General features: G+C 43.0%; 1 protein-coding gene across 1 annotated transcript in view; it reads left to right on the forward strand.

Annotated features, from left to right (window-relative positions):
* LOC124776951 (neurotrimin-like) overlaps positions 1 to 22,996 on the forward strand; it is a 1,187,890-nt gene that overhangs the window by 775,777 nt on the left and 389,117 nt on the right. The window contains exon 6 of the mRNA XM_047252183.1: positions 5,234 to 5,389. Within this exon, the coding sequence (XP_047108139.1) occupies positions 5,234 to 5,389 (156 nt within the window). The remainder of the gene's footprint in view (positions 1 to 5,233; positions 5,390 to 22,996) is intronic.

Here is a 22,996-nt window from a genome sequence, read left to right on the forward strand (position 1 = left end):
GTTGCTGCTGATCGTGAGGTTTCGGTTGTTGCACCATATGGATCTTGATATGGTTCCGTAAACTATCCAGGCGTAATAACTGATTGTATTCATGTCGGTTCTCCAGAAGGGAACATACCGTCATCTGGACACAATATTCCGGCGGTCCACTTGGCCCCCATCTTCAGGTGCGCCGGAAGTTCCGGACAGATAGTGCAACGACGTACTCAACTGAAGATGGCGGCCAGGTGGACCGCCGACATATTGTGTACAGACGATGATATTCTATGTACTGGGTGGAGACCCGACATGAATACGACCATATTGATCTTGCACGGGTACCAGTATAACATAGACCGCAAAACGTCCCATACTGTTGATCATGAGATGGATAATTCTCATGACACTATCACTACCAAGAGTAGGTGCTGCATGGTCAGTCATAGCAACAGCAACCTCATCAATAACTTGCTCCAAGACGGGACGCCTTACTACTCCAGGTGCTGCACCAAGCTCACCCGTGTTTTCGAATATCATTATCAACTTTTTCATTCATTTAATGGCATCGGACCTCTCCTCAGACCTTTGACTGGGTGATACTCTCTCAGTGCAGGACTATGCCGTTCATCTGAAGCAGTTTCACCAACAGCGCACGGTCTCTCTTCTGGACAGTCACACTGTTCACTTACTCCACGGCTTGTCGAATGACAACGTGGATGTCAGATTGTCCTACAGACGGTATACAGCGCCAGATATGCATCTATTGGCCAAACAAATGGTTTTCAAGAAATCGGTTCCATTTTAAATCATTGGCGTATTTACCAAGTTTCGCTGCCACATGATAATCAGAGTTTCGTGCGTAGCTGGTCTTTAATTAGAACACTCGGTACCTAGGACCATCTGTTTTGTGCTACCTCAAGGTTGAATGACCACATAAAATTTATTGTAGAACGAGCGAATGGCCCAGCGCGGTTCATTGAGAGAATATTGAGAAGAAATAAATTTGATTGTTACCTGATTCCAGAAAGTGATCTGCCACAATCAATTTATCCCTGATGTCCAGTGGAACACCAAATTCATTCCTTTGATACTGTAACTTTGCAAGGACGTACAGAGAGGCCACAGAAATTCAAAAGCACACAAACAGCTTTAGCAGAATAGATGAACTTGTGAGTCTTGTTAGTAAATAAAAGAAAGAGCCAACTGCTCTGCAGTTCACGCTCCTTAACTTACGTCGGCGAGACCCCGTTATCTCAACCAGTGGACTGACGGCGTCACGGCACGACCGTTCGGCGGTTTCGGATCAATCGTAGGAGCTACTGTGCCTGTTTCAGTAAGAAACTAGTAACTACGTCTTTATAGTCTTTGCTGATTTCTCCAGAATTAGGACACGAACAGTTCAGTACAGAAACGTGTTTTAGGCAACGGCATAATGCCCGGATTACGAAAGAAACCAAGGAAATAAGTAAGGTATCTGAGCATCAACTCACTGTCACATTACTTTGCTAAACTCATCTTCATCTATTCCCTGTTCCGTTTCTATAATGGTGCTTTAAAGCTCCTTCCCTGAAACCAATGTAAATCCTTCATGATACCACCTTGTATAGTGCTGATGAGCTAAGTTGATACGGTAACACACAATACGATGGGAATGCAGAAGGGCGGTGTAGGTCATCTTCAATCAGAAAGGTTACCAACAATCAGAAACAAAATGATTTTTATTAAATATGAAGAAATATCCAACTTAAATGAGGCTTCTTCCTGTGAAATGTGTAATTGAATTACAGGTTTGAAATTATTAAAAGTCCTCTGAAATGTCACAGAGTCTCTGAGTGATTCATACTTAGAGTCCGTTCGCTGGAGACCTACAATGCCTACGGAGCCTGAGTCATGGAGACGACGGACGAACATTGCAGTTTGTGAACTCGGCGGTAACTGGAGACTGTACAGGACACGGCGCATTGAAGACAATTGTCTGCCATAGCTCAGGGCTCCGGTATTTAACGAGGCATCAATCAATCGCTATCCACACACTTGATGCCCATGGGCTTTCAGCTGCGGCCCCTGCTCTATATAGTTCGTACAGCCAGCCCATACAGTTGCTGCGCTCATATGTTTCGAGAGCGGCTTATCAGCTGCGATGTTGTACTCTCTCGAGTCGTGAATATCGTCACTACACAATACAGTGGTCATAAGAACTTTTTGAAGGATGTCTAAACTTTTATGCTAGATTAAAATGGTGAAATAATTGGTTCCATACTGGTTCGACCTTCTAGGCTTTGATCGAGCGCCGTATAGGTACAACAACATTTTTTTGAGAGCCCGTTCCTGCTATCATTTCTTATAACGAAAGCTCTGAAAGTTGTTTTGTAGTACAAGATCAAGAGTGAACTGGTGGCCTAATAAGTAGAGCACAGATTTATCATCCGTCTGTCGATCTGGTTTTACTGTTTCGTATTGACCGGTTTCGGGCAGTGTCGCACATCCACAGATCTATTAAACAATTTTAAAAAATTAGTGATAATTTGGTTCTAATCCTGTTTCTAGAAGATTACAGAGATAAGAACTTCTCTATCTATTACAAAATAAACAGTGTTTAATGTACCATTTATTGTAATTACAGAGTAAGTCTTACGGGGAATGTCAGTTTCACTGTCAAATGGTAAACTCAAATTACTATGCCTTCGATTTATTTTAAAATTTTAAGTCTATTTGGTCTAACCAGCGTGTCACAAGTAAGTCCAGTTTTGATAAATTGCATGTAGAGGTTTCAACAGAAGTTAATGACACTATATTATCATCTTCATAGAACGATATGTAGATTATAGTACGTAGGTATGGGAAAAACCGACCGATATTGGAACTTTATTTCTGATTAACCGGTGTTTCTCGGCATTTTCTTGGTCTCAGTTATAACAGTTCTTTTTATTCTTTTGCTAAAACTGCGTAGAAAAATCGAAATATCAGTCATAGCAGTAGCGCTAAAATTTTAAGTTTTTAAATAAACTTTTTTTAAGGAATGAATATTTTTATTCATAAAATTAGCGTTGTTTTGAAATATTGTGTTATTACATAAAATGGAGAAAAAGTTCAGTGCTAGTTTAATAACAATGCCGACAGAAACAAACAACAAACATATGGCATAGAAACTGGTACAGGATTGCTGAGACAATAATGTACCTGTTACCATGTGGCATAGCCTATTAGATGGTACGCGTGTACATACAGCGTGAAAAACTTTCTTCCATATTGTCTATATGGTAGTTTCTCACTATCGTCGTCGGACATCAGTTGTGCTACAGAATAGCGCCATGCTAATCTGGAAATATTTTACGAAATGAAGTACAAGGCTCATTTTGCTTTAAAAGATTAAAAGCTATATGAACCACAACCAGCTTTTGACGTAGTACACCGAAAAAAACGTAAAACATAACCCTTCATTCGTAGTTTACAATAAAAATAGAAAACAGCTGATCTGCTGCATGTGTCTAGATAACATGTCACTATGTGCTTGTAGCCCTCCAAAATGGACAAACTAACACTAAAAATAGAGTTGTTCAACTTCCGTTTTCACCCCTTAGCACTGACTATTCCTAGCGTCCACGTCATTCTATGAACTCCGGTTGTAACACAATTTTTGCGCAGAGATTAAAAAAATTAGAATCAGTACGAGAATATTTGTGATTTTAGTAGTAGTCAACCATGTATCACCTTCGAGAAACACTGCGAATACTGGACGCACTAGGTTTTATTGTATATTGCATATTTAATTTAATATTTGGATTCTCTGTATCTTGACACTGAGTCAGTCAACAGATTTCAATCTTTGTTCGATTTCTATGTTTATATCAGGAAATAATAGGAACAGAAAAACAAAAAGTTGGTTACTTCGTAAACCGGTTATTCTGAGCGGTTTTTCATAGTCGGACTAAAATGGCGTAAATGAAGCAAGACAACAGAGAATCGGTTGTTTCAGCGATAGATGACTGCTATCCATAGATTATAGTACAATAGGAAGACATCGTTTCGAAAAAAAGTTGAGTATGTATAATTACCAAATTCAGATACGATGAATAACAGATCACGTAAGAACTAATAGTATCCTAGAATTATGTAGGTTGAAATACTGATGATAATAATGCATTGTCTGATCAAAAATATCCGGACATAAAATAGCAAAAACATGGTTCAAATGGCTCTGAGCACTATGGGACTTAACATCTATTGTCATCAGTCCCCTAGAACTTAGAACTACTTAAACCTAACTAACCTAAGGATATCACACAACACCCAGTCATCTCGAGGCAGAGAAAATCCCTGACCCCGCCGGGAATCGAACCCGGGAACCCGGACGTGGGAAGCGAGAACGCTACCGCACGACCACGAGCTGCGGACATATAAAGTAGCAAAATGGTTCAAATGGCTGTGAGCACTATGGGACTTAACTTCTAAGGTCATCAGTCCCGTAAAACTTAGAACTACTTAAACGTAACTAACCTAAGGACATCACACATGTCCATGCCCGAGGCAGGATTCGAACCTGCGACCGTAGAGGTCGCGCGGTTCCAGACTGTAGCGTCTAGAATCGCTCGGCCATTCCGGCTGGCCATAAAATAGCAGACGTTGATTTGATATGTGTCCACACTTGGCCTTTGTAACACTTTGTTATCTGCTGGGGAACATTTTCAACAAGACATCAATACGTCTGTAGAGGAATGGCAGCCCTTTCTAGCTCCCAGCCGAAACAAGAGAAGATAGCAATGTTGTACCCTGGAATCTGGAGCGAAGGGGACGTTCTCACTTATCCTATAGGTGTTCAAATGCGCCATTGTTCTGGATTACGGTCGTGCGATCTGTCCTTCAGAAGCGAACATTAAGGTTTAGAGCTCTTGGTGCATATCGAGAGGTGTAGTCTGCCAGTGCCTGGTTTCACTTTCTCACCTCCTTCTATCCGTAACGACACAAACCCGACATTACATTTTAGAAGCACTCATCACACGCCACAGGTACACGCTTCACACTTCACAGGACATCGGAAAAAGACAATGGCAAACCACCTCCACTAGTTGACTAGACTGAAATGCATGTTTTCTGCATCTGCTCCCCTACGCTTATTCGGTAAGAATAAGACTACTTTGACTTTAGAATACAATAACTCCGCACTTTTAAGATTAATTTCGTTGTAACATGTTCTAGTACGACATATATACTTACGGATGCTGTTCAGACCATTTAGTGACGGTGGCTGTTGCAGTGCCGCCCAGCATCGTGGACCGGGAGACGAGCACGGACATGGTGGTGCGTGAGGCGGCGAACGTGACGCTCACGTGCAAGGCGGTCGGCTACCCCGAGCCCTACGTCATGTGGCGGCGAGAGGACGGGGACGACATCAACTACAACGGCGACAGCGGTGAGTTCACGGCGTAGCGTCTCTCACACTGCATGCCATGTGCGCAGAAATCCAACTAAATACAGTGCGCTTGGCGTGGGCTCCACCTGTATCTTCTTGTTCTTGTTCTTTTTCTTGTTGTTCTTCTTCTAAGGAGTAAGCGATTCGCTTGTTTCTCACACAAAGGAAGCTGTTGTCGATTCCTCGGCAATGATAAAACTTTTTTTGACGTCACATGGAATGTATTCGCAATTCAGAATATGGACAGCCATCAGCTATACAGGTGTAAATTTCAAGTTGACAAACCAGAATAGCTCGAAAAATAAGCTTCAGACGAAAAAAGTATAGAATCCAAAGCTGATTACTTTCGAGGGGGACATCCGCTGGTGCTGAAATTAGTCCGCCACCCCAGCCCCCTGGGGTTGGGGCAGGAGGCAAGTTTAAAATTTCAAATGGGAACCTCTATTTTTTATTGCAGAATCAGATTCTACACAACAAACTACGTACATTTTGTCTTAAATATTTGTTTTGATTCTTGGTAGTTGGCGCTGTAATTCAAGAAAATCCATGTTCTCATTTTTGAGTGGAAAATGGTTACGAATAAATAAAAAAAATACTTATTTACTTCGTAAATTTTGATTCGCTAAAACTAAAACTCCCCCTCTCTCCCCATAGGGTCCGGTTTGAGAGAGAAGAAATAGAGTTTTACAAATGTTGACCCAAATATTAATTTTTTCCACAGACTCGGATAAGTTTTGTTTGTTTCGTGGGACTCACTTCTTATTTATCCGTAACCATTTTCCGCGCAAAAATGGGAACTTGGATTTTCTTGAATTACAGCGCCAACTACCAAGAATTAAAACAAATGTTTAAGACAAAATTTACGTAGTTTTTTATGTAGAATCTCGTTATGATAAAAACTGTGTGTTCCCATTTGAAATTTTAAAGTTGCCTCCCGCCCCAACCCCAGGGGGCTGGGGTGGCGGGCTAATTTTAGCACCAGCAGATGTCCCCCTCAAAAATAATCAACTTTGGATTCTACACATTTGTTCGTGTGAAGATTATTTTTCGAGTTATTCTGGTTTGTCAACTTAAAATTTACATCCCGTATAACTGAATGACAACAATGATATCTAGTGCCGACCCTCGAACCTAGATTTCCCGCTTATTGCCAGCGGTCGCCTTACCATGAGGCTACCCGAACACTACTTACAGCCAGATCCAGACTTCCGTAAGTCTTGAATCATATGTCTACATCTGCACTCGTACGCTCATTATGCATATTACCGTACGGGGGAGACATTTTAATTGGAAGTCGTTTGCCCTTTTCGGCGGATAGATACGACATTGCAGTGCCCGTGTTCTTCAGAAGTACGATGCACTATTCCTTTGGACATGCACACATGTTTCTCATATTCGAAACTGAATACATTTCATGTAGTTCATAATGACTGTAGTTGCCACAGTACCACATTGCGCCGTATTTTTGAACAACACAGCCACAGCTATATCGTATTTCGGTGTTCTTCCTCTTTGCATTCTATTCAGAATTGGAACCCTCTCTCCTTATTTTCGTCACCTCTAAATCTATGCAGTGTCGTGAGGCCTCCCGCAGATCTCTGCAGTCTCGTTCCTGATTGCTGTGTCTCACTGAGACGTTTAGCACTCGCTATCCAAGTATCCGAGCCGTAAAGCAAAACCGTCATAGCTATGATATAAAATTTCATTCGCATTTCATTTCTCGTTTTCCCAGATAATGTTCTTTAGATTGTTCCACATACGGTCGGTACATATTCAGTATGTGACTGATCTCAAGAGAAGTGTTGTAAGTTATCTCACAGCCAAGAATTTGAAGTGTGAAATTTCCTCAATATGTATAAAGACGTTCCATGTGAGATGAAGCAAAGACAGCTCCCATAACTTGTAACATTAAATCACTGAAACCTTCACGCTAGGCAAAATGTGGAATTCTCATGCCACCAAAAAACAACGTGGGAACGCTATCTGATTCGTAAAGATTAATAGAAACAGTCACAAGAGCACACACACACACACACACACACACACACACACACACACACACACACAGAAGCACGACCGCGCTCGTACTTCCGTTATTCAGCACAACCGGAAGGAAATCGACCTGCATAACCAAGGTGAGCTCTGATCATTAAAGGCGATGAACCAAATTGGACTTATGTTATCTTTGCTTTCTACTTACAGCGTCTATAAGTGCTATGACGATGTTTTGTCAGTTTCGTAATATCACAGTAATGTTTGACATCTATTCGCACGATGTGTAACAAGCTGTAGGGGCATGAGCACCCATCCACCTACCTTGCCAGGACATGGAGCTTAGTAGCATGCAAACAAAACTTGCTAGTCACTAGAGTCTTGCGAGATCGGAATTCAATATTTGATTTCCGATGAGACCTAATTATTTGTGGATCGAGAAAGTTCAACAAGAAACCAATTGTGCAGTGTGACACGATCTAGTGCTTGAATACAAAGAATAATAACCGAATTATTGAATAAATCCGAAAGAAATAGATTAAGTTCCATTTTACTAAGCACAGGCATACGGTTCCGACCTAATCGCGGAATAATCATAGTCAGGCGATGTCAAAACACCCTCTCCTTTCTAACTACGTTTTACTACAGAAATCAAGCTGAAATAGTCTCAACCAATTCCTTAATCATTGTAGAATTTCTGCAACAGAATGCATCTCCATCAAACAAGGACAGTCCTTTCTCCAAACACATTTCCAGAAGTAGTCACCCAACCGGATCCTGGAAAGAACATAGACTAGATTGGCGAATATTCCTTCAAATAAGAAGGACCTCATTGTAATTTCCATCGGTTGATCACGCTGACTAGCGTCAGTGAAGATGCAAAGAGATTGCTACAGTTTTTTTATTATAGAAAGTAATTATAGCAGAAGTGCGTAAGGTATTGCAGATACAAATATCGCGATCTACTAAAAGCAAAGTACGGTGTAATGGCGAGAAATGAAAGTACCGAATGAACAGGCAACTTTTAATGCCAATTACCCAGGAAAATTTTTGTTGGGGCTGGATATTTAGCACTAAAAGCTTTACTCTTGCTCTTCTGTGTGCAGAGAATCTCATATCTCTTCTATATATTTTGTTTATGTATGATTGCTAAATAATTTCTATTCCAGATTCCTAAGTCGGTGCAATATAAAAGTATGTTACTAACAAAACATTATCATGTACGTAATAACCATTGTAAAATGAAAGAAAGACCAGACGGATTTTCTAATGGATACCGAAAGTTTCCTTAATCTACATGCTTGAATGGATCATAACCTTGGATCGGATGGTGCTGTGTAAACTGCACAATCATTCCACGATGAAGCTACTTGCCATCTTAAGGTGCAGATTTTACGTCGGGTAAGCGTCAAACATGACATCTCGTATCTCTGCGGGGAGGAGGTGGAAAACAGGCACATGAAGACGACGAGAAGCTGCCTCGTAGAAATACCGTGCAGTTTAGTAACACCATCCGAAGTGACTCCTGTGAAACATTCACGTTACTTTTACGCCGGGAAACAGTTTATCTCAAAGTCTTTGAAAGTATTTCAAAGAGTGTTACAAATGGTTCAAATGGCTCTGAGCACTATGGGACTCAACTGCTGAGGTCATTAGTCCCCTAGAACTAAGAACTACTTAAACCTAACTAACCTAAGGACATCACAAACAACCATGCCCGAGGCAGGATTCGAACCTGCGACCGTAGCGGTCTTGCGGTTCCAGACTGCAGCGCCTTTAACCGCACGGCAAAGAGTGTTACACCTAGAGGAAAGTGTATCTGGGAAAACATGATGTTCCCTAGTCGGTGATTCAATATAATGACCGACTTTAGAACCACATGAAATAATATGCACTAGAAGCTGCCGTAAGCAGGTTTTCCGCATTTTCTACAGGTTTCGTAGGAGACAAGAGGTTCTGTTTTGAGCAGCGTTTGTGAACATTTAAGTGGAGCCGGAGGTGGTCAAATCGAAAAAATTACGATTTTTTTTTGCTACCGAAAATTAATTGGAACATTCCTCTTTCATGTAAACGTTGAATTATTGTTCTACTCGCCCTAGAAGGGGAGTTATTACCATTTTCCCCCACGCCTGCAGAGGAAATGGGCGGCCGCTGAATGCATCTAACACCCTCTCGTGACTTCCTGGCGAACTGCTGAAGGATTTTCTCGGCCTGTTACGCATACAGCGCCTAATGTTACGCATACAGCGAGTGTGCAAGGGTTGACTACATTGTTTTCTGTGACAAATGAAGCGCTAAGAGCGTGGAACATCGTCTCTTTGCTGTTTACCTTTTCGAATTAGTTCAGTGTTGCGCCTGTTGTTGGTAGTATTATACTTCTTGTGTAAAGCGTTGTTCTGGTTACGATGCCACGTTTTAGTAACCGTGTATATAAGAAGAGGAAGAACGTAGGGAAAAGAAAATTAACACTAATACGAAGTTGCGACACTACAATTACTGAAACAGTGCGTTCTTCTGCTAAGCAACACATGGCCGGCCATAGCCCTGTGACATCTTCTAGCAAATACTACCTTGGGGATAGTGACTCCAAAGGTTTCTAGACTATAGAGGAACTGAAACCATATGGAAATGAATTTGTAGTTGAAAAGTTGGAATGCACTGGGCATGTGCAAAAGCGTATGGGTGCACGGCTTCGAAGGCTCAAACAAACTTTGGGTTCAAGTAAGCTCAGTGATGGAAAGACAATAGGAGGGAGAGGCAGGCTTACTGATGAGGTGATTGAACGTCTACAAAGATACTATGGGTATGCTATAAGGCTAAATACTAATAATGTTAGTGACATGCAAAAAGCAGTGTGGGCATTGTTCCTTCATACTGCCTCTTCCAATGAATACCCTCAACACAGCCTGTGCCCAAAAGATTCCTGGTGCAAATATAATGCAAAAAAGGACTATGATCACAAACATGGTTTGCCAGCAGCTGTGATAAATGCAATAAAACCAATTTTTCATGACTTAGCACAGCCAGAATTGTTACACAAATGTCTGCACGGAAAGACGCAGAATCCTAATGAGAGCGTAAACAATTTGATTTAGAAAGTGATTCCTAAAAGGGTGTTTGTAAGCATAAAGACACTGCACTTTGGCATTTATGATGCAATAGCAACCTACAACCAAGGGAACAGTGTGAAGTGTGAACTTCTGAAGGCATTAGGAATTACAGCTGGGGTGAACACTGTACGAGCACTAAGAAATATTGACGCAGAAAGGATAAGAGGAGCAGAAAGAAGAGAAAGTCGTATGAAGTATGATGGAACAACAGGCCAGAAAAGAATACAGAAGAGGAAGCTTTTGGAGGATGAAGAAGAAGACCCTGATAATCCATCCTATAGTGCAGGAATGTATTGAGAATCTTTGATAGCCATTTCCCGTAAATTAGAAATTTTCGAATATAAGGAACATTTTCTCAAAATCCACTCAAGCTAGAGAGATGAAATTTTTATACAGCACTCCTAGTGGTCAAACTTACATTGTAACACAGCCATTTGGCAATATGTTCAGCAGTTTCATTTCAGTTTAATTATAAAGCAATTATTTGTAAAAAAAATTTGGGTCATTCATAAAAAAATAATTGGAAGAAAACTAGAAAATATACTCCAAAATCCACTGTATATGAAAAAAAATTCAAATTTTTCTATTTGGTAGTTTATTCGTAAATGTTCCTCAAACTTAGTGAGTTTAACATGGGTAGCATAGGCACCTCCAGATCTCCTTAAGTGCTCCACAATGTATTATACCTATCTGGAAGATATTGTTAACTGTTCAGCTACAGGGTTTTATGGTGAGTAAAAGTCTGTATATTTTAAGAACTAGTTACATAATTTGTGGGCGGTTACGCCGTACTTCGTTAGTCGTGAATCATCTTGTACCTTGAAACAGAAAGTCTCGTTGCCGTGTAAAACGTGACATTTGCTAACGAACTAAGTTCGTTTAATGTCTTAACAATTTAGCCCGTTTCTGGAGTTACGCTGCCTGAAAGCAAAACTGCAACACTCTCAAGTGCAAGGTAGATATTCCAGAACTCGAATCAAGAACAGGTGCCAACATGAGCAACGTAGAAGTAGATATGTAGTGAAGCAACTTAAATCACTAAAAAAAGCAAATCTTCTGGCCGAGACTGTATACCAATTAGGTTCCTTTCGGAGAAAGCTGATGCATTAGCTCCACACTTAACAATCATATACAACCGTTCGCTCGAGGAAAGGTCCGTACCCTAAAACTGGAAAGTTTCACAGGTCACACCAATATTCAAGAAATGTAGCAGGAGTAATCCTCTTAATTACAGGCCCATATCGTAAGCGTTGATGTGCAGCAGGATTTTGGAACATATATTGTGTTCGAACATTATGAATTACCTCAGAGAAAACTGTCTATTGACACACAGTCAACATGGGTTTAGAAAACATCGTTCTTGTGAAACACAACTAGCTCTTTATTCACATGAAGTGTTGAGTGCTATTGATAAGGGATTTCAGATCGATTCAGTATTTCTGGATTTCCGGAAGGCTTTTGACACTGCACCACACAAGCCGCTTGTAATGAATTTGTGTGCTTATGGAATATCTTCTCAGTTATGTGGCTTTCCTGTCAGAGAGGTCACAGTTCGTAGTACTGACGGAAAGTCATCGAGTAAAACAGGAGTGATTTCTAGCGGTCGCCATGGTAGTGTTATAGACCCTTCGCTTTACCTTATCTATATAAACGATTTGGGAGACAATCTGAGCAGCCAGCTTATGTTATTTGCAGATGACGCTGTCGTTTATCGACCAGTAAAGTCATCAAACGATTAAAATAAATGACAAAACGATTTACGAAAGATATCTGTATGGTGTGAAAATTGGAAATTGATCCTAAATAATGAAAAGTGTGGGGTCATCCACATGAGTGCAGAAAGGAAACCATTAAACTTCGGTTACATGATAAATCAGTCAAATGTAAGGACGTAAATTCAACTAAATACCTAGGAATTACAATTACGAACAACATAAATTGTAAGGAACACGTAGAAGATGTTGTGCGGAAGACTAAGGAAAGACTGCGTTTTGCTGGTTCAAAAAAAATGGTTCAAATGGCTCTGAGCACAATGGGACTTAACGTGTGAGGTCATCAGTCCCCTAGAATTTAGAACTACTTAAACCTAACTAACCTAAGGACAGCACACAACACCCAGCCATCACGAGGCAGAGAAAATCCCTGACCCCGCCGGGAATCGAACCCGAGAACCGGTGGGTGGGAAGCGAGAACGCTACCGCACGACCACGAGATCGGGCCGTTTTGCTGGCACTACACTTAGAAAATCTAACAGATCTATTGAAGAGACTGCTTACGCTGCACTTGTCCGTCCTCTTTTAGAACACTGCTGCACGGTGTGGGATCCCCACTGGGGACTGACGGACTACATCGGCCAAGTTCAGAGAAGGGCAGCACGTTTTGTATCATCGTGGAATAAGATAGAGAGTGTAACTGAAATGGTGAAGGATTTGGGGTGGACATCATTAAAACTAAGGCGTTTTTCGTTGCGGAAGAATTTTCCCACGAAATTCCAATCACCAATTTTCTCCTCAGAATGGGAAAATAGTTTTTTGACGCCGGCCTACATAGCGAGAAACGATCATCACGATGAAATAAGTGAAACCAGATCTCGTGCGTAAAGATATAGGTGTTCGTTCTTTCACTTCCTATACTAGATTGGAATAATAGAGGATTGTGAAGACGGTGCACTTAAATGTGATTTGCAGAGTATCCATGTAGATCTAGAAGATCATATTACTGACAAGTCAAGTTGTGATGTCATCTTGAGACACCACTCGTGCATTGACCATCAAAAGCCCGCCAACGGACCCAGAGTGGTGTCGCCAGTAAGGCAGTATACACATATCAGGCGCCGCACCTCCCCTCTTCGGGAAGACTACACGAGACCAACGCCTTACCTGGCGCTATAAAGGACGACAGAGCTCGGAAGCCGGTTCGTCAGCGCAGGTTGTCGTCTCAGTTCGACAGCTCAGAACGGTGTCTGCCGACGTTATACGACGGTTGCCCAGAAAGTAATGCACCACATTTTCTCTTCAACAATTACTTATTGAACATAATGAGAATTACACATTACCCTATTTCTTCATGTAATCTCCATCCCGTTCTCAGGTCTTCCTCCAGCGCCAAACCAGGGCGTGTATGCCCTGTCGGAAGCAATCCTTGTCCTGTCGGCAGGCCAGTGCTTCACTGTGTGAATCACCTTCTAAAAGTCCTCAAAATGTTTTCCATGAATGCGTCTGTCCTCGAGAGTGACATCATCATCTCGCCGCAACATTTCCGGTGTGTCAGCCGTGTATGGTCTCCCCGACCTCAGCAAATTGTGGAGCTCCGCCGAACCGCCTTCTGATGACTTCACCCTCCGTGACCAGCTGCTAACTGTACTTCTGTCGACAGTAGATGCTCGATAGACTTTCCACAAGCGTTTGTCAGTATTCCCCACAGCTTCTTTCTCTGCAGTGACAAATTCAATGACGGCAGGTTGCTTGCATCGTACATCATCTACAGAAGCCATTTTGATATGCAACGTTTCGCATTCGTAGCATTGTTTTCGGCTTGCGATCACATGGTTCCCAATGGTCCTTGGTGCCCTTCTTTCTTCCCTGGATGATGTCCGGTCGGCCACCGCTGCTGGCACAGTGTGTCAATCTCTCCGCATATGTGTAGTACGCGGATGTTCATGACCTGGTGTCCGGTTGTGGGAATGATTCACAGACGACTGCAGAAAGCAGAGACCCACTACCGATACACTGTGCCCATGTGTAGCAATCCTTTGATACGTCCATCCTTCTTCCCGCAGGCCTACAGTGCGACTGCTTCCAAATGACTGCAGGTGTTCCATAAAAGTACGTACTCGTCGGCAGGGCCTGTTTGTGCTCTAGAATTAATTTTCAGCTCTAAACTCAGCACGGTTACTAAATATGGGTCGGCCGGGGTGGCCGAACGGTTCTAGACGCTACAGTCTGGAACCGCGCCACCCCTACGGTCGCAGGTTCGAATCCTGCCTCGGGCATAGATGCGTGTGATGTCCTTAGGTTATTTAAGTTTAAGTAGATCTAAGTTCTAGGGGACTGATGACCTCAGAAGTTAAGTCCCATAGTGCTCAGAGCCATTTGCCACTAAATATGGAGTCAAAACAGAGAGCGCACAGACAGTCCTCCTAAGCGCCATCTGATCTCCGATGACCGTGACAAATGAATCACTAACCCTACAACCACTCCGCGTCCACCTGTCGCCACTGAAGGCATTGTTTTCCGGGAAGTGTAGTTTTATACACCATACTCAGAATTACAACATTCCATCAGTATATTTAAATGACAACAGTATTTCTTGGTTTTATGCTTACAATTCTGTTACTGTGCAGTGAGAGAAAACCTCTCTGCTTCGTGTAACCTCTCAACGTCCACACTATGCTGACCATTCAGGTTTTCTCTCACAGAAAGACTGCATTCAGTCCTTACTGGCCAAATATATACAGGATCTCTTAAACTGAGTTGCTATTTAGTTATATTACCAGAAGCGATATTTGCGAAGTGTTGTCTTAGTTTTTTAAAAATTCTTACTTTGGTCAAGGTTCTTGGTATGGCAGTTTTCCACTGCAAGTAATAATCATTCGTTTTAAGAATCAAATATATTTATCCTCCTCCACTGTAAATATACTTCTCAGACGCGTTACGCCATTTATGTTCACGGAATATTCTTAGTTAATTGTCTATCTTGTCAAAATTTTTGTCCTTGTTTTTCATAGGTCAAAGGCCACATTTCAACTTTCATATGCCCGCTGTTTGTCGACCGGCTCTTCGCGTGACAAAGTTTCCTCCAGTTGTTTATATGAATACACTATGTGATCAAAAGTATCCGGGCGCCCCAAAAACATACATCTTTCATATTAGGTGCATTGTGCTGCCACCTACTGCCAGGTCCTTCGTATCAGCGAGCTCAGTAGTCATTAGACGTCGTGAGAGAGCAGAATGGAATGCTCCACGGAACTCATTGACTTCGAACGTGCTCAGGTGATTAGGTGTCACTTGTGTCATACGCCTGTACGCGGTATTTACTCGCTCCTAAACATCCTTTGGTCCATTGTTTCCGATGAGATAGTGATGTGGAAATATGAAGGGACACGTACACCACAAAATTGTACAGGCCGACCTCGTCTGTTGACTGACAGAGACCGCTGACAGTTGAAGAGGGTCATAATGTGTTATAGGCAGACATCTACCCAGACCATCATACATTATTCCAAACCGCATCAGGACCCACTGCAAGTACTACGACAGTTAGGTGGGAGGTGAGAAAACTTATGTTTCATGGTCGAGCGGCTGCTCATAAGCCACCCATCACGCCGGGAAATACCAAACGACGCCTCGCTTGATGTAAGGAGCGTAAACATTGGACAATTGAACAGTGGAAAACGTTGTGTGGAGTGACGAATCACGGTGGACAATGTGGCGATCCGATGGCAAGGTGTGGGTATGGCGAATGCCCGGTGAACGTCATCTGCCAGCGTGTGTAATGCCAACAGTAAAATTCTGATACGCTGGTGTTATGGTATGGTCGTACTTTCATGGAGGGGGCTTGCACCCTTGATATTTGCCTGGCACTATCACAGCATAGGCCTACACTGATGTTTTGAGCACCTTCTTGCTTGCCACTGTTGAAGATCAATTCAGGGATGGCGATTGCATCTTTCAACACGATCGAGCAGCTTTTCGTTCAAATGGCTCTAAGCACTGTGTAACTTAACATCTGAGGTCATCAGTCCCCTAGACTTAGAACTACTTAAACCTAACTAACCTAAGGGCTGTTGAGTAGTACTTAAGTAAATAAATTAGTGAAATCAAAGTGAAGTAGAAATTAGAATATAAATGAAAAACTCGGTTTAGTTTAGAGAGTTACATACTGGCAAACAGCGGGCAGAACAGCAGAGCAGAAGAGTCAATGACCGTGAAGTCAGCAACTTCCACTAACCGGACGCTGCGATTCAGCCGTCAGGGCATCGCCCGGCCGGCTCACGTGTTTCTCAGTTGTCACATGTGAGCAAAGGCCCTCGCCTACATTCCAAGAGCCAATGACCGACGTTAAGAAGACTCTTCGAGAAGCTTTTCAACGTGACAGGAGAGGCAATGACCGGCTCATGTGTTTCTCAGTTGTCACATGTGATCAAAGGCCCTCGCCTACATTCCAAGAGCCAATGACCGACGTTAAGAAGATTCTTCGAGAAGCTTTTCAACGTGACAGACGAGGCAATGACCGTGAAGTCGTTCACCTCCAGTGAACTGAAGTGAATAAATACGCGAGATGCAGTGGGCCCGACAGCCGAAGGAAGAGAAGTGAAGGAGAGTAGCAGTAGTTTTCAGTCAGACTCGGTGCTGAAGACTGTCATGCAAGAAAAGACTACATCATGCACAGACGCACCAAGTCCGCCACTGTAATGGAATAGCAAGCAGCAGCCTCGGCGCCAGAAGACAGAAGTTAAAAGGTATTTGAAGTCTGATTTTTACGTACCCGGGTGACTCGTGAGGACGGGAAGGAGACGGCCTCACATCAGCAGTCACCTGTGAGCTAGGATGAAGACCTGACAGCCGAAGACTGGCAAGCGGGAGTCCGTTGTTCGAGTCCGCGACAATGTCCTTCCCCTGCCTCGCCGCTCCTCTGGCCGACGCACAACACACGCGGCCGCTTAGAGAAGAGAAACACTGGGACGTCACATCCAAGGTATCACCATCCGATGCACGACTTCGCTCGCAATAATTAAACGACCCACCTCGCGCTGCGCATCTCCAGTCAACTAGGCGAGACGGCGACGCGGGATACACACCGCCACGCGTAATCAGACGCCGCCGCTGCCGCAGCAGAAGGCCTCGCAAACGACACAGCTGCCGTTCTCCTAGCCAGAACATCGAGTAAGTAAACAGTTGTCCAAATCTTCAATAAAAGTTAACTTATGTAAAAATGCTGTTTCATTCTACCTCATACCCGAGCCAAGGAAGAACCCACCCTGCCCACATGTTGTTAAGAGAGAAAAATTAATTAATTTAGTATTTTCACCCTGACATAATGCTTTAGAATCAAATTCCTTTGCAGTAATGCTCATCCTGACAATTAACTAGCATCAAAAGAGAAAACCCAGTTACATTTAATGGCATAACTGTTACAGGGCATCACACACACCCATGCCCAAGGCAGGATTCGAACCTGCGCCCGTAGCAGCAGCGCGGTTCCGGACTGAAGTGCCTAGAACACCTCGGTCACAGCTGCCGGCCACCAGTTCATAATGCGTGGCCTGTGGCGGAGTGGTTACCTGACAATAACATTCCTGTAATGGACTGGCCTGCACAGAGTCTTGACTTGAATCCTATAGAACACCTTTGGGATGTTTTTTAAATCCGACTTCGTGTCAGGACTCACTGACCGACATCCATGCCTCTCCTCACTGCAGTACTCCGTGAAGAATGGGATGTCACTCCCCAAGAAACCTACCAGCACCTGATTGAGAGAGTGGAAGCTGTCATCAAGGCTAAGGGTGGGCCAACACCATATTGAATTCGAGCATTACGGGTGAAGGATGCCACGAACTTGCAGGTCATTTTCAGCCAGATGTCCGCATACTTTTGATCACATAGTGTATGTCTGTGCCGCAAAAAGGCTCTGCATTTCGGGCTTCTAATAGTTCAAGTATTTTTTCGTTTGATGTATTTGGCACAAAGTAATACGAATTCCGTTAGCGGCGTTTGTTCATGTTTTTCACGTCTACAATTTTCTTATATATATTATCGGAAGTGTAAACTAATATCTGCCCGAAATGAAATTGTTATCGATTTCTAGCAGCAATGCCCTTCCTCCTCTCCATTAGGTGAGCGTCCAAGATCTGAGACGTGAATTTTCTAACTATATTCTGGTAATTGCTATGCATAGGAGGCACACGTCCATGTTAAAATCGAAGAGTTTAGCACACAACCATCTAGGTAACTGAATTTACTATAACCCAATTTTAGGACTGGTAGTCACGTGGATTCGTTAGCGTGAGGAATGTTTACCAGTATTCCCTGTGCCCATTTATCTGTTCACGTGTGATGCCAAAGGTAATTACATTTTTGTCGTTGTATTCGGCCGTTTCTGTTTTATATTCGATTAGGATTTAGTCTCTTCGTAGAATTAAAATTGTTAAGGCGACAGCACGTGAATTATTCTTCAAATTCTACCCAAACTACTGATAATTATCAATTCTTTCCCCAATCGTATGGGCACATTGATTGAGCCAGAGGTTTCTTTTTCTTGATCAAATATCAAGAAATTTCAGTGCATCCATATAAATATTTAGCATTAGTGGCTTCCATTCCAGGCCTTGTCCAACTAAGCTACCTCTCTGTCTCTGCATCGGTGTCGTTCGGGCAATGAATGTTGAAAAACGAATTTTCAGCTGTCAGTTCATATTGACACAACCACCTCCTAGATGTGACGTCAACAGCGCGTAACTCGTGACGCATGTCACGTGCCGGAAGTTGACAGAGTGGGGGTGACAGGTCGTCTATACGTATTTCGCTCCGTGTTGTCATGAGCTAGAGAAGCGATTTTCCTGTGTTGAAAAAAGGTATCGTTATCGGTTTCCGAGACAGGTGGGGTTGGGGGCTGTACAACATATGAAATGGTGAAGTTCGTGAAATGTTCGTATGAATATGTTCTCTGCTGCCCACTATTGGGAGAAGCGGGAGCCAAATCGCTTATAACCCATGCACATTTAGATCTAGCATCGTTTCTTAAATCTATAAGGGGCGGTCAAAGATTTTCCTTTGGATGGCATTGCTGCAGCGTGTATGCAATATAGCGCGACAATGATGCTGGTGGACAAACACCGATATAGGCAATAGATTAGTGTGACATTTGTATATTTGTGAAGTGGGGGAACGTAGGCAATGGAGTTATCAAATGCGTCTAAATAGAACCAGCGTGCTGATATTCTTTTCTAGGCTTCCGAAGGACAAACACCGGCAGAAATCAATCGGAGAAGGAAGAATGTGTTTGGGGCGCCAAGTTCAGTGTTGCTTCATGATGCCTGACGTCCCCATGCAGCAAATGTCGTAACGCGGAAGTTACGCGAACTCAAGTGTGAGACGCTCTGGCACCAAGTCTCTAATTCTGACCTCTGGTGGTGGTGGTTAGTGTTTAACGTCCCGTCGACAACGAGGTCATTAGAGACGGAGCGCAAGCTCGGGTTAGGGAAGGATTGAGAAGGAAATCGGCCGTGCCCTTTCAAAGGAACCATCCCGGCATTTGCCTGAAACGATTTAGGGAAATCACGGAAAACCTAAATCAGGATGGCCGGAGACGGGATTGAACCGTCGTCCTCCCGAATGCGAGTCCAGTGTGCTAACCACTGCGCCACCTCGCTCGGTTCTGACCTCTCCCCATGCCATTACCACGCCTTCGGTCTCTTAAAAAAGGCCTTGAAGGGTCGACGATTCCATTCTGCATCGACATATGCATTTACGTGGATACTCTGCGAATCACCATTAAGTGGCTGGCAGAGGGTTCATCGATCCACCTTCACAACAATTCTCTATTATTACACTCTCGAACAGCAAGCGAAAGAACGAAAACCCATATCTTTCTGTGCAGGCTCTGATTTCCCTTATTTTGTAATGATGATTGTCGGTCAGCGCCAGCATAATTTTTTCGCAGTCGGAAGAGAAAGTTTGTGATACAGATTTCGCGAAAAGATCTCGCCGCAACGAGAAACGCCCTTGTTTAAATAATACTGATCTCAAAACCTTTACCATGTTTGTGACACTTTCTTCCCCATTTCTGGATGACACAAAACGCTCTGTCCTCTCTTGAACTTTCTCGATTTACTCAATTAACCCTACTTAGTAAGGATCCCACACCGCGCAACAGTATTCCAAAAGAGGGTGGAGAGGGGTAGTAGATCTGTATCTCTTGTAAGTGTTCAGCCAATAAAAGGCAGTCTTTGTTTCGCCTTCCTCACAACACATTCTGTGTGGTCTTTCCAATTTAAGTTCTTACTAATTGTAATTCCTAGGTATTTAGTTGAATTTACGCCCTTTAGATCTGACTGATTTATCGTTTAACTGAAGTTCAACGAATTCTAATTAGCACTCATGTGGATGAACTCACACTCACAGTTATATTTTCTAAACCATTTTGCAATTTGTTCTGATCTTCTGACGACTTTACCAGGCAGTGAACGACAGCATCATCTGCAGACAACCTAAGACTGCTGCTCAGATTGTCTCCTAAATCGTTTACATTGACAGGGAACAGCAGAGGGCCTACAACGCTACCTTGAGGAACGCCAGAAATCACCTCTGTTTTACTCGATGGCTTCCCGTCAATAACTACGACCTGTGATCTCTCTCACAGTAAATCAAGAATCCACTCGCGTAACTGAGACGATATTCCATAAGCACGCAATTTGATTACAAGCCACTTGTGAGGTATGGTGTCCAACGTGGATGTGCAGCAATCAGTTACGGACTTCTTCAAGCAACAAGACACTGTGTTTTGCCGAATGGGTATCTGCAACCTGGTTCGTTGGTAGAATGATTGCCTCAGAGCTCTCGAAAGTTTCGCCTGATCGACCTACTGATTCTGGCCTGTACGGCATTTCTATGGCTCATTCCGTTTCAAAGAGGACATCGATTACTGGCGCGTGAAATCCGATTGACGTAAGTCAGTGGAGCAGCTTGTGCAAATAGATTACTCAACTGGTCCGTGTGTCTTGCTGTAAATGGCGCTCTAGGACAATGGATGATGCCTCCACCTATTCTTGCGACGAGATATCTGACAAAAGGCCTCAAAGATCATTGAGAATTCCAACAAAGGACTACTAAAAGTTGACTATCAGACTTCATGCTTGATTAACTTCGTCACAATCATTCGCCATATAGATTTAGATGTGACCAGTGTGAAATTCTAGAGAACAGATTACAATCTTGATGGAAGAACACGTAACAAGCAGCGTGAACGGCACGCGTTAGTGTTGCTCTGGCCTTCTCCACCAGACATAACGGCGCCTAGAGTATCAGTAACCAAATTGACAGCCTGCAGCCGAGGGTTGCCCGCCTCGCAAGCACACCGAAGCACTACACAACCGACAGGCAATACTGATGAACGGAAACAGCAACAACCACAACATCAACAAAGAACACCACAGCAAAGACACCAGCGGCCACCCGGGGCCACTACCGGCCCACACAAACATAACGAAGTGGTCACTGCAGATCCCGAAACTATTTTCACACGTCAAACCACGTGATGGAAAATAGTTCCGAGGTACTCATCCGCCGAAGCGCAAATCGGCAGTTCATCGACCGCCAGCAGACTTGGATAGCTGCCGCCCCGGCAGCCTGGCTTGGATCTTCTCGCTGATCTCTAGATTAGGCTTGGTATATCGGAGAAGTCTCTGGTGGAGACTAGTGGGAAATTATTTCAGTTGTTTTCTATCTTATTCTTGTATGTAGTTGTGATTCGAAGACAGATCACTGTTTTGTGCTGGTTTTATACTTGGAGAATTTGTTTTGGTTAATTGAACAATCCAATAAATTGTTTTAGAACTTTGATCGTTAGTTTTTTCTACTTACGCAGAAATATCAAGTGTGATCTGCTTTGCCAACATGTGATCCCTGCTCTAAGGCAGAGAGATTCATTGAACACAACTGTATTGACGCATTATTAAGCTCCACCTCTATGCTCTGGAGATAACTCGGTTACTCCATAACGCATTCGGAAAAAACCGATTCATTAGCCTATCGTTCCAAACTACGTGGCCAGCAACATCACCAAATTTAAACCTGTGTGATCCTGTCTGTGGGATTATATGAAGGACAATGTTTATCTACAGGATTCAAACACAATTAACGCAATTAAAAAATGTAGCCCACTCATGCGCCAATTAAAATATATTTCTTTCGGTGCTTTATCAGTTATTTTGCTTTCGCATATCCTTCAAAATCATCCCACGATTACTAGCTTTTCACGGGAGCTCTCTCAGGTAGCGACGGTGTAGTTCTTTTTTTCGTTTTTCTTGTTTTTTGTTTTGTTTTGAACTCCACCTTCAGGCTACAAGTGGCCCATTAACACGATCCTACCACCGCGTCATCCTCATGTGTTGTCAGCACACCGCTCTCACGGTCTTATGATGGTTTCCTGTATTTATATTGTAAAAGAACACTCCGTACAGACGGTTTCTTAGACAGAACGGGACGACAGCACCATCCGAATGTAATGTTTGTGTCTATATTTGATTTTATATAGTATAATGCATTAGAATTTTCATATTTTGACAAAACGGTGTTCGCTTCATTAACTAAATTCGAATTAATCGCTAACACGACTATGAACTAGGATATCTCCCAACAGTAACTGCTGGGACAGTTTGCTGGGTAAGTAGTTTACTGGTCGGTCATTCCAGTCTGTCTGTAGCCACAACTTTCACACACTAGTAAAAGGATGCTTTCTTGTAAGCAGGTCATTAACACGTTTGTCTGTCGATCACTGGTGTTTACAA

Source organism: Schistocerca piceifrons, chromosome 1 (assembly GCF_021461385.2).
Source record: "Schistocerca piceifrons isolate TAMUIC-IGC-003096 chromosome 1, iqSchPice1.1, whole genome shotgun sequence".
Taxonomy (NCBI): Eukaryota; Metazoa; Arthropoda; class Insecta; order Orthoptera; family Acrididae; genus Schistocerca; species Schistocerca piceifrons.